At 42.8% G+C, this 13,214-nt stretch overlaps 1 protein-coding gene across 2 annotated transcripts in view; it reads left to right on the top strand.

The window, feature by feature from the left end:
* The window catches only part of tmem132e (transmembrane protein 132E), a 306,329-nt gene extending 297,711 nt beyond the window's left edge, over positions 1 to 8,618 (top strand). For both annotated transcript variants that reach the window (XM_084029247.1, XM_084029246.1), the window contains exons 8-9: positions 1,014 to 1,208; positions 5,674 to 8,618. In XM_084029247.1, coding sequence (XP_083885373.1) covers positions 1,014 to 1,208; positions 5,674 to 6,744 — 1,266 coding nt within the window. In that variant the 3' untranslated portion in view covers positions 6,745 to 8,618. The remainder of the gene's footprint in view (positions 1 to 1,013; positions 1,209 to 5,673) is intronic.
* Positions 8,619 to 13,214: the final 4,596 nt, after the last annotated feature.

The raw sequence follows: 13,214 nt of genomic DNA, 5'->3' as shown, positions 1-13,214 counted from the left end.
CTTTGAAAGTGGGGTTGCAAGATTAGTTGCAGACAAGTGAAGGTTTGGCTGGAAATCTTTCATTGAGGCTAATTAACCCCTGACAGTGCCATTTCCTGCAATATATAGAGCCCTCGATCATGCCCCAATAAAGCTGCTCCAACTCTATAGAGCTCAGTTCATATGACGGTGGGGGGTGGAGAATGTGGTGGGTGGACCTCGGACCCTCTAGTGGAGTTGAAAAATGAAAACTGTGTACGTTTAATGGTAGTTTTATTGAGGTTTTTCATTTTCAGAGTTTTATTTTTATCCTTTCTGCCTGTTTGAGTCCAGGTTTTAAAAACGTGAACATCACATCAAATTCATTAAGATTTCTAAATATTATGGCTGGGAAGCAGAACTTGTTTGAAGGTTTTATTTGACAAGGATCGGGGGGAATTTATCCGAACTTAGCTGAAGATTTGCGTGATTCATTTGAGAGCGTCGGCAGTTTGGCAAAACACCGGAAATGATTTTCCCATCTGACTCGGAGGCCACGGCTTGGCCGAATGTCCCTCGTGACCTCTGGTTGTAATTGCAAAGTGAAATGGTGATCTCTTAAAAGTGGTCAAAGTAGAAAGACAGGGATTACACTGAGGAGCCGAGGCCCCGCTTTAAATCGCTTCATGCGGTGACACTTAGATGGGCACGAGTGTTTCTGCCAACCGTCACTTTTCAAAGCAAGCGGTGGCCACTCCAGATTGCTCCTTGATGTCTGGATGCTGATGGATTCCATCTCGAGAGGGTTTCTGTTATATATATTTTTGGTTTGTTTTCACTAGATTGACAGAGAGGCGTTGACATATGGATCCAACACACACTGGAACAAACAGCAGCTCAGAGCACTTAAATCCAAAATTGGCTTGTCATGGGCTTTATGAGCTTCAGAGAAACAATAAAGCTGCTGTCTATGCTGGACTCGAATGATGTCCCTCTGTCATGTGGAGAAAACCAATAAACAAGCATCCCCCCCCCCCCCCCCCCCCCCCCTGCAGGTGGAGTCTCCGCTGGCGGTGGATGCTGTGTTGGGCGAGTCCGCTTTCTCCGTCACAGACGACAAGGTTTCCATCACGGAGATGCGCGTCCACGGCATCTCGGGCCTGACGCTGTCGCTGCAGCCCAGCCCCGGGAACAGCCACACCATGGTTGCCAAGGCGACCGGCGTCCAGACGCTCACCGCTCCCAAACAGGTAACTTCATCACCAGCATGGTGCAGAGACACAGACATGTTTATTTTACTACTGTGTTTGTTTGCATCTGTAGATTTCTCTCAACGTTACCATTAGATACTGCCTCATTTGCATATTTAAACAGAACATTTCAGATAAAGTGTAACAGTGTAAACGGTAAAGCGTTTGGCTGGCAATCGCAAGATCGCCGGTTCGATCCCCGGTTCCTCCTAGCTGAGTGCCTGGTGTCCCTGAGCATTTACAAAAATATGTGTCAACTTTCAAATATAATGTCTTAATGTCAGTAATCAACTGAGAAGGTGATATATATTAGAGAGAATGTTTACCTTATTCAGCCGTAATGTCTCCCAATAGCTGCTTCTAAAAGGTCTATGATTGAGTCTTGAGGGGAATTAATTTAAATCATACAATATCCTCTTCAGTTACAAAAAGCTTTCGTGTGTGTGTCGTTCTTTTCCAATTCCCACGCTTAAAAAAAAAAAATACATATAGTGTAATTAATTAGCAATAAGCTGAAGCGTGTTCTAGTTATCTTTTAAAGTCACAGCAGGGCCATTTAAAGGAAAACCATCAACCTTTAAATACATTTAATTATACCAAATGTGGTAGCGTGTGCTTGTAGCATCCGTATGCTTATCGTATACTTCCACTCACGACGCAGCGTGTTTCCTTATTTCTGTCTCTAGAGTGGCACAAGTTTAGTTTATTTGCAAATCCCCTCGGTGGCTCTATATCAACATGCAGCCGCTAGTTTCGCTTCTAAGTAATACAATTATTTCCCAGCTAAATCTTTTAAGCTCCAGGCAGCCGGCATTGTTAGCAAGGACACCGGATGAAGGCAGCTGCAGTGAACTAATAAGCATCATTGGTGCTGTTTTATTACAACCTTCATATTAGCCGAGCCTGGCAAAAAAAAAAATACTTCTTATCCCTCCGAACGCATTTTCCCAAAAGTGATTTTAATGCTCGGGCTCGAGAAGCAAGGAGATGTCTGGGTGTTTGCCACTGTCTCCTCACATCACAGGATCTCTGCAAGTATCTGCAAAGAATTAATTGGCGGCCTTGTTTCACCTAGGGAGAAGTGTGCGTGTGTGTGTGTGTGTGTGTGTGTGTGTGTGTGTGTGAGTCCTTTTTCCTGCTTTGCCCTTTCATTGGCCTGCGAGTTGCTAAAAATGCAACGACAACCACATCAAGCATCAGTGAGAGAGAAGCAAGCATTAAATTCCAATTTTTCCTGCTTTCCGCTTCTTGGCCACCTTGAAATTTAATTATTGTAATGTATTGTCCTAAGTGCTCTCCAAGGCCGGGCCATAAAAGGCAGCCAATTCCTTCGCCGGCGAAGCTCTCAGAGGAGTACCGGGGCTATTTCAAGCCATTTGATTCTGTTTCACGGGAAAACTTTCTAAATGTCCTCTATTACTACAGAAATGACTGAAACGCTATAAACTACGGACGAGGAGGAAGGTGGACAATCAAGGTCTCTTTGCATGATGCTCTATTACACTTGACGAAGTCTTTTCAGAAGGCTTCAGTTCAACATGGACCATTTCTGTTGCTTCAGACTTTGGCAGGGAGGATTAACTACACAAACACGTACCATAAACACATATGACCCATGGTCATCACATCATTAAGTGCTAATCAGAGAAATCAGATATAGGTCCTCTGAATACACATATCCATATGCTGATGCACAGATTATGTTGATTGTAGAAATTGTGTGCAGATGATTCAGAAAGCATGAAATACTATGGAGACATTCATCTGGGTCTCATCAGGGCTTCGATGCCCCGGTCGTTGTTTTTTTTTCTTCTGTTTTTTTGCAGAATAAACGAGATCATGTCAAGTGCATAAGTAGTTTTCCTGCGAAATAAACGTGCCAATCGACCTTCCATCCTTCGCCTTCCTCCCACCCCAAACATCAGCTCTTTCACAGCAGAGTCAACTCATGAAAACAGATTTATTATTTAAATCATCCATATCAAAGGCTGCCTTCATTCTGTCACGCTGAGATGATAGAGGTTTGGCTCGGCGGGATGTCGTCACAACATATTGGTCTTCTCCCAAACCGGACCGGAGGGATTTCGGTCCTGAGAAGGGGGCTGGATGTGCTTCAAACAGCGGGTCAACACGTTGTGTTGCCTGAGCAGACTACCTGATCACTTCCTCATAGTTCGTCCAGTTTAAATTAGTGATAACAAATTGAAAAAAATTACAGAAACTATTAGCGAGCACTCACAAGTGGTTTGTGTTAATCTGAGGACGGCGCTCATTTGTTGGTTGCCTAGCAGCATTAAAAAAACAGGCAGCAAACATCCGTTACTGCGTCTGAAATGGCAAACTATTCAATATAAACTCATTTTGTTCATCGTACTTGTGCGACATTTAACAGTAGCTTGTATCTTTTCTTGTCTTGTCTCTTCCTGAGAGCCTCCTTGTTGGTTAGAGGCCGTTGAGATGAATTGTGAGCTGAACTAATTAAAAAAAAAAAAAATTCACTGTTATACTTACACTTAGCATAATTTCTGTCTGATCGGGCAACAAAACGGCAGCGTTTTCTTTTCTCAGCTCAACCATCATGTTTGGTTGCGTATTGTTAGGAGAGCTGTGAACAAAAGAGGGCCATCAGAAGCGGCCTCGATTACACGGCGCCGACGTCGCCGTTTATTCTGCTGTAGATGAGTGTCATCAAGTAACCGCCATGCAAGAATTCATTTGAAGAGCTCCCATGGGGGGAGTAGAGACAGTGAAGAGTGGTAGAAAATAGAACATCACACACAACAAACACAAAGAGTCTGGCCAGGAGCTCGTCATTGGAAGCACACACCGCCGCCTTATCAGTCTGTGCTGCAGAGCGGAGCTGTGCTGTAGCCTTCAGGACAACGCCGCCGTTCCTGCCTCCGTGTTTGGAAGCGGTTTACTGGTGTGCTCATCAGAGGAAGGCGGTCTCGAGTGCGTGTCGAGGCTCGCACCGTGTACTGCGGATGTTCACAGACGCTCTGGAGATTTAATGTGTTGGAGCCAGTCCACGACTTCAAAGACAGGAACAGATATTCAAATCACGGTCACCAAAGAGTGGGATCTGAACCATTGGAATATTCTTAGGATGGATATAAACACGAAGCACACTCACAGCTTCTTCTTCTTTTTTTTTACTTTGTTATTAACACGGAATGTTGTTTACTTGATGATAAAGCAACTATATGTTCTGCTGTCGGGGGAGGAATTGTGTTATTATAACCTTTCCTTCCTTTTCGCCAGTTTTATTTATCAGTTTCCTCCCAGAAATGTCTCTATTATCTTGATAAGTTAGACTCCATTATGAGCCCTTGAAGTCTAAGGACAAGTTTGCAGACATGCTGAACTTATTTGCCTTAGCAGGGCATAATGTGCTCCATCAGTTTTTTGTGGGCGCACACATTAATTGGATTTTCTGTTACTTTCGAAGGAAGTAATTTCAGCTCGGCAAAATCATCATCATTTCTGATGAAATCAACCCACTTTGCAATAGTTGTTCAGAAAGGACAAAAACAATTTATTGTTGCTTTGCCTTTTTTTTAAGGATATTCATCGCGACATTTTAAATATGTTGACAACCTGAAGTAAACACAGCTTCTGTTGTGACTACCATGAAGCCATACTGTCAGCATGGAGTCTCTGCAGAGAATTCTGATTTTTAATAACTTCTTATTCTCATGAGGTACTATGGCAAGTACATCAGAAGTTGTTGCTGGAGGATCTATTAGCAGAAAATTGAATATAACAAGTAATTCATGACTTGGTCTACATTGGTGTATATTCACCTGAAACTAGGAGGTGTTGCATTTTCATTCGGTTGGAATGAGCCCTTCATATCTGTTGGTTGCAATCTCCAACCACACCACTAGATGTCAAAAAATCCTTGTGGTTATTTTATTTTTAAGGGTGAAGGCCAGCAGCACCTGTTTGGAGAAAAGCAGCAGTCATGTTCTTCGAAGTGACCGAGGCCATGCTGCCTTTATTTTTGGAATTCAGCCCAAAATTGGACGCCATTATATTTAAATTGGCAGGATGCCAAGGAGGAGAAAGATGACAATGATCCAAAATAGCAAAATATGTAAACGTAATGGTGTAAAATACCAAACACAGGAAAGAGTGGGATATTACCTAAAATGAGCCTTCCCCTTGGATGTATCAGAAAAAAAGGCCTATAAAGGCAGACTACACATCTAGAGTCTTGGTTCATGATGGATTAGCTGTATTAGCATTAGCATTATAGAGTCATCATTCAATTGGAGAGAACTGAAGACCCACTAGCCATCTGACAGGTCTGTTTACATCAACACAAAGTTGTGATCAGATATTAAAAGCTGCCGATAGACGATCATGTGTTACCAACAAATATTCAAATACCTTCAATTCCAATTGATGTAAACACAAAAAAACACCCAATCTAAACTATGTCTTTCTCTTTTTTCATTGACAGGAGGCCAGTTTGTCCGTCTGGATGCTTTTCAGCGACAACACAGCTGCCACTCTGACTTATTTTGACCCCAAAGACTACAACCTCAATGCCTCCACGCTGGATGAAAGGGTAGTGTCGGTATCCCAGGAGCCTCAGCAACGCTGGCCTGTGGTGGTGGCGGAAGGGGAGGGGTCTGGCGAGCTGGTGCGTTTAGAGATGACCATCTGCGAGGCCTGCCAGAAGACCAAACGCAAAAGCGTCATCGCATCCGCCGCGGTTTATGTCAAGGTCCGCTTCGGCCCCGAGGAAGATTCTGAGGAAGAGGCGGCCACCGAGGGCGAGATAGAGCTGGTGCCGATCACCAGGCGTCCGGTCATCGATCCGAACATCGGCGGAAGGATTTATGAGACATCTAACGAGCAGCCTGCCAGTGTTCCCATTGATTACACCAATTTCCCCACAATTAGCAACGAGGAGCAGCCAACCGAGAGCGACGAAGAGGAGGAGGACGACTTTGTGCATTCGCCTCGCAACATGACTGACCTGGAGATCGGCATGTATGCTCTTCTGGGGGTGTTCTGTCTGGCCATCTTAGTCTTTCTCATCAACTGCATCGTCTTCGTGCTTAAATACCGCCACAAGCGGATCCCGCCCGAGGGCCAGGCCAACATGGACCACTCCCACCACTGGGTGTTCCTGGGAAACGGTCAGCCACTGAGGGCCCAGTGTGATCTGTCGCCGCAGCAGGTGGAGAGTCCCAGCAACCCTATAGAGGGCGTGCAGACTTGCTGCCATGGGGACCACCACAGCAGCGGCAGTTCCCAGACCAGCGTTCAGAGTCAGGTGCACGGGCGGGGCGACGGCAGCTCCGGGGGCTCGACCAAGGAGAACGGCGAGGAGGCCAGCTCACCCACCTCCAAGCGCAAGAGAGTCAAGTTTACCACTTTCACCACCCTCCCCACGGAGGAGCTGCCCTACAACTCCATCCCCATAGCGGACGAAGAGGACATTCAGTGGGTCTGCCAGGATATGGGCTTCCAAGACCCAGAGGAACTGCACGATTACATGCGCAGAATAAAAGAAATAGCCTGAGATTTGAGGTGCGGCGTGAAGCGCGGCTCTCGGCTTTCTAAAGAAACGTTCCTTTCTATTTTTCTCTTTTTCACCTCAGTGAAAGATCTTTTTTTTTCACGGACTAAAAGGCCAACTGTTGTTTTGGTTAGGGTGCGTTCCATTTAGTTTGCACAGTGCTGTAATCTCATACACGCTCACACAGAAGAGAGAATGCAAGGAAGCCAAAACTTGACCAGAGGATCTCAATCACTGGAGGAATCTGTAAATCTTGGCTAATGGGAAAACATGTTTCACTGGGAAGCTGAGCCACGGCCGGATGTGAGAGCCGCTCCAGCTCACTTTATTTCCAGGATTTGATTTTTTTTTTTTTTTTTTTTTTTTGAGAAAGCCTGACATGAACAGGACTGAAGAAGAGGCTTGGTACTGACTGTGTTTTTGCTGGCTCAGTGGGACTCCGCAGTACTATACCTACTCCAAACAAAGATGCCTTTGATGAACAAAAGAAAAAAAACTGTCAAAGACTCGTGAAAGCTGAAAAAAAAATCATTTTTGTTTTTGCCAAAGTCGGAAAAGCATTCTTTTAATGGCAAAACGTTCATCATTGTTGTTCTTGGTGCAGCACACTCATGATTTGTACTCATGTTCATTCCTTAGGTTTTTTCTACATTTCATAGATAGTCAAAAAGCAGTGCCCTACTCCTAGTCCTCTTTGGTCCTGAACAAATCTAATGCCTTATTAAAAAAATAAATCAGTCACAGGTCACTTCTTATATATCGGCGCAGACACCCTGTTTTTCTCACTGATGGCTAGAGGCGGCGTAGTCAGATGTAAAAAAACGCTACGGCCGATCTCCAGCATGAGGTCAAAATTAGAAAAGAGCTTGTGTGTTGTGAGGATCTCTGACGTTCTCTGCATGGAAGGGAGATCTTGAGGCACAATCAACAACTTTTTTTTTTCAAGATTTTGTAAATGTTTGTATTGTAATTATATAATCATTCATACACATTACTAAAGTAAGATATGTTATCATGCATTACAAGCATGCCATGCCGGCCCTCCACACATACATGCAGACATTCCTCTCTAGTATATGTGTATATACCGTATGCAGCCATGAGCGTCCAACATGTTGCTTTTTCTGGGTGTTCTGGTTCTCGTTCCCCTGGCAACGTCTCAACAGAACTGCAGCTTTTTAACAAAATGGTATCCCATTTGAATGTTGAACGTGGGGGATTGGAACAGATCTAATCTTTTGATGATATCGTCCTCCTTTTCAAGTTCAACTGCCCTCTCGCCTTCAGGAAAATAAATACAACTCATAAGGTACTGGCTGGAAACATTCTCACTGAACACAAGATCCTGTAAACCCTCCTGGAAAAATGTCATTCACCCCGAAATGAAGATCACTGAATACATTTTTGCTCCGTCATTTTAAATTATGGCCCTACCATCTTGTCATGCTGTTTTTAAGGCACACTTTATGTATCTGGTCCCTTTTTTTTCACACCTGTTCCAGTGAACTTTGCACACCAAGGGCATGACGAAGAAACAATATGAAAACAAATATTATATGTCTGTGAACGGAAGGATTGAATAAATAAAGGCGCATCCCATTCCGCGCAACATGATTGGTCAATGCCTTTCTATGCGGTGCAAAAATGCACTTTTTCGTAATGTTCACGTTGGGAAAAATTCAAACAAATACAACACATTTTTTTAAAACGCTCCTGATGTGGAAAGGCCTCCGAGCAGAAAAGGGAAAGTTTGATGGTATATTAGGGCCATTGTAGAAAAAATTATATTTACAGAGATAAATTCCAAGAAAAGTCATAAATTTGCAAAATAAAACTTAACTCTGATATATTGAATATTATATACAATATATATATATATATATATATATATATATATATATATATATATATATATATATATATATATATATATATATATATATATATATACATATATATATATACATTCTCAAAGTGGCACATTTACACCAATATTGTCCCCCCCTCCTCCGGCTCCGTAATCATTATTGATGGTTTTTTTGTACAATGACCCAAATACACCATTGTAGGAAACTCTGGCGTTTCGAAACGTTAAAATATCTCGTGAGATTCCAATGAAAACATTGCGAGGCAGCCAGAAACAAAACAGCAGAGCTGCTAGTAATGTTTAATTGCCGTTAGCGTAGCGTGCTTTAGTTGATAGTCAGAGACGACTTTTGAAGGTTGATTTTATCCAAACTCTGATCTCACATAAAACAAGTTATTTTCAGGACTAATGAACACGTGACATAAAATTAAAGATCCCGTGTCACTTTCCTTTAACTCTGTGTTGCATCAAAGGGCTTGGATTTCTTTTTTCTTTTATGCTCAAACTGACTGATTTGGTGAGAAAACTAATTTGCTCCCTCTGTGGTGATAATGAGCAGCAGCTAAACATGTCAGCCCATCCTACCTGCTACTCAGCCCCTCAGCCTTATTAAAGACCCAATCCAGAATTGTCATTCTTGAGGCAGAGCTGTTTTACAAAAAAAAAGACAAAAAAACAGCTTTATATTTGACAGACACATTAAATGAAAGACGTATTTTTTATTTAAGGTGAAGACAGCTGAACACAAACGTGATCTGAAGATGAAAACGGTTGTAAATACTGGAGCAAAACGGACTTTTCATTTTTCACCTATCTGAAAGTTGCAATGAGATTATTTTCCATCAGTAAACCACACTCATCCAATACTCTCCATGTATATAGACCCGACATTTGATCCTGGATTGGGACTTTTAAGGATTCGGTTTACTGCATGCGCTCTCTATGTTCCATGTGGTTGAAAATGAATAATGATCTGACTCCGGTGTTTAATGATATTCAATCTGTGTTAACATCTAAAGAGAAAGGTGAGACGTTATTATTTCAGGACAGTCCAAGCCCGTCCTTCAGCCACAGCATCAACATGACCTGACGTGTAGTTAAGAGAAGCGGCTGAAAGTGTTTCAGTTTCAACCTTTTATCGGTGGTTTCTCGGGATGAATGTAGGTCTTAAAATAAACCTGGCTGTTCAGTGTTGATGTGGTCGCTCCAATCTGGTGATTAAGTGTCTACTAGCAGCTTCACTCCGGGGTCCCGCGGTGCAGTTACGTCACTGTTCACACCAGAAACACATTTCACCGAAAAGATTGAAATGTTGCCCTGAAAAGGACGGACGCGAGCAGCGAGGCGCTACGCGGCGACTTCTGTATCTGGCGTGAACCCGGCGTTACACACTGTTTTCCCTGTTTTTTTGCCATTGATTTACTCACACAATATGTAAACATGTTGCCTACATCTTAAAAACATTTTATTTTTCACACAATTTTTACATTCTTCCCCTTCCTCTGTGTACTTAAAGCCTTTTTTTTATCCCACTGCTTTTGTGACAGTGCTCATTCAAGCCAAGCTGCTAGTAGAAACTTTTTAATGACGTGTAATTGAACATCTTGAATTGTACCTTGACCCCCACCCCCTCCAAAAAACTGTCTCAGCTGTGCCAAGTAACCACAACACTCACAATAATATGTTAATGTACAGAGCACTGTTCAATTTCCTGTATTCTCTTGAAAATAAACCCTTGTATTTTCCCGTTATATGTAAAGTACTAAAGAAAATGCAATACACGAGATGACATTGTGTCATTTTTACTGTTACTCATTTTTACACCATTGTTGAAGCCATCTCTGTGCTTCGGTATGAGACTGTGTAATTTATTTATTTATGTTTGCACTCCAGCCTCAGCGGCTTCATATATGAGGCAACACTCCGACCTTGAGGGAGATTGGCTCATTGAGCACTTGATATTCCACAAGAGGATTGGCTCAAAAATCACAAACATATTTGATTAATATATTACAGGAATGTAATGGTTTCATGCATGTTGTGAAAAATGTTTCAGCTGTAATTAATTTGAATTTTAATTCCACTCGTCCCCAGATATTTAGTCGCTGGCAAAATCAGGGAGAAGGAAATCAATACAAGGAAATTTCTTTTTTAATTTAAAGGTGCAATGTGCAGGATTCAACGAATTAATGGCAGCAAACAACTATTGTTTATCTAATGATATAGTGGAGTGATGTTCACCTGAGCGTCCGGTTCCCCCTCAGGTAAATACTGTTAGCCCTATTAGCACTGTTGTCATAGCGTGCACTGTTAGCTGCAAACCGCTGGCTCAACTCCTTGAGAGCCGTGTGGAGGCAACAGAAATGCTCCCAGTCTTGTATTTACCTGCTTTAAAAGTGTAATGTGAAATATCACTCCTGGATTTTCATTCAAAACGTTAAAAATGAATATCATCAACAGAATGTGAAGCAGTTCTGACCTTATGCTGAATATGTGAGTGTATGGTGCTGTAGAGATATCTCCTGCCAACCAGCAACATGCAGCCCGTACTACTTTTACTTGGAGAGGAGAAGCTAGTTAGTTACTGTAGCATGCAGGATGAAGAAGTAGAGCTGCACTGTGGGCTCAATAACAGATCCATGGTCTGTATATGTTTTTATAGTTTTTTATTGGATTAAATCCAAAATGGCAGAAACAAGATATCAGATGCAGCAGCTCAGTGAGTTGGAGAACGTTTTTACATATTCTACATACATATTTTATTGTACGGAGGTGAAAAGCCTCCCCCTATTTGGGGCAGGTTGCCAGGTATTACAAATTGTACATTTTATCTATACAGTATGCAGCTGACATCTGACACCTTTGCCTATGCATGTGTCCCCGCCACATTTGATCAGATCCCGGCTCGGGTCCTCCTTGTGTTTGAAGTCCACGGATCGCTGCTGTTCACCCTCCCCCCCCGCTGTGCCGAGTCTGAACGCCCCTTCATCATATTCGCTGGCAATTCCTGCAGCGGCGTAAAACCCTGCTGAGAGGCGGGGGTGTGTACTGTATCGCAAAGGCTACTCATCCCAGCAGCTCTAATCCACAAATCCATGCTGTTTACTTGAAGTCTGGAGTGTTTACTCCTTCGGTTCACTTCATTTGGGCAGCTGGGATCAAAGCCTTTTGAACTCAGGTAAGGCACACGGGTCATTAGGAGAGATTTAGGGGGGTTACGGGATAGATGCTTGCATCAGATAGAATACTTCAGTTTGGAAAGAATCAATAATCATCTGAACATCCTAAAACATGAGGGGTCATTGTCTGGGACAAACTTATACATTTATTTATGATCGGTGGTAAAGGAAATGTGTATATCATATAAATAGAATTAAAGAGCCAGTAAAGGAGAGTAAGTGCAGGCGAGGTCTGTGCTCCCTGAGTGGTCTACTGTAAACCTCCTTCAGTATAGTATAAAATGAATATAGGAAGAGTGCCGACTACTCTTACTCTACTTTTAATGAAAGTAAAACTACTCAAACTGGCCAAATGTGACACTGGACATCAGAATCGGTACAATCTTCATGTGTTTTCTGTGGGTGTTTGTTTTTCAGATCAATTTGAGGAGCGATGTTTGCATGTTCCACATTTTAGCGCAGGTCTTGATTGGGTCTCGCCCTGCTTTGGTCTTGGTCTCAACCCCTCAAAGTCTTTGTCTTGTCTCTGTCTCTACTCTGGTCCGGATCTTGGTCTCGTCTCTGCCTCGCCCTGCCTTCGTCTTGGTCATCACTTGGACTCGGTTTAGGTAGTCTTGACTTCATCGCTGCTGCATTTCCAGTCCAAATATTCAGGCAGTATCAAGGGCTTCGCCTGTATTGTGTTCTCTTATAGACAAATGTAGCCTTCAGTTCTTGGAGGATTTGTCATTTTGTCATTCCAGGCTCTCTAAACTGATCCAATTATTTAAACATTTGATGTTTGATGTGCACAAACAGTGCGAGTGCACCTCGGGTAATAGCAGGACTTGGCCTGCTTTAACATATTATTTTTTCTGATGCCATATGTCAGCGGCACTTCAGCACTGGAATTGATTCAGCACAGTGGTAATTTCTTTCAACGTGGAGTATAAGGGGCAACTGTGGGTCAATCAATCTGCAGGCCCTCTGTGAGCAAACCGGCCATTTATGCCTTATCTAACCGGTAATAAAGGGTCACTGCTGCAGTGGGGCTCCTCCAAAACCAGCATTCACATCAAAGTGCTCAGGAGGAGCCGCACTGCTGCAGAAAACCAGTATGTGTCAAGATAAAAATGAATAGATGCAGCTCCTCAATGCCATGACTTTAAATCAGTGACATGTGATACAAGAAATGCTGAAAACTAAAAATGGGGGGGGGGGGGGGACCCAAAGCAGCTGGTGGCCATGTAGCCCTTATTTCTGGTGCCATTATGTTCATGTCTTGTAATGTTCTTTGTTTTATTTCTGCAGATAACAGGCCAGTCATGGAGACTGTGATCTCATGTCAAGATATTTTCCCGAGCAGCTACAATGAAGCCTGACAGCAGAAATATCTTTAACTATATAAAACATCAACAGTAAATGTCAGGTTTTCGGCATCAGCCCCT

Source organism: Eutrigla gurnardus, assembly GCF_963514095.1.
Source record: "Eutrigla gurnardus genome assembly, chromosome: 15".
NCBI classification, from domain to species: domain Eukaryota; kingdom Metazoa; phylum Chordata; class Actinopteri; order Perciformes; family Triglidae; genus Eutrigla; species Eutrigla gurnardus.
The sequence above is the reverse complement of the archived record's forward strand: the minus strand, read 5'-3'. Positions and strand labels throughout refer to the sequence as shown.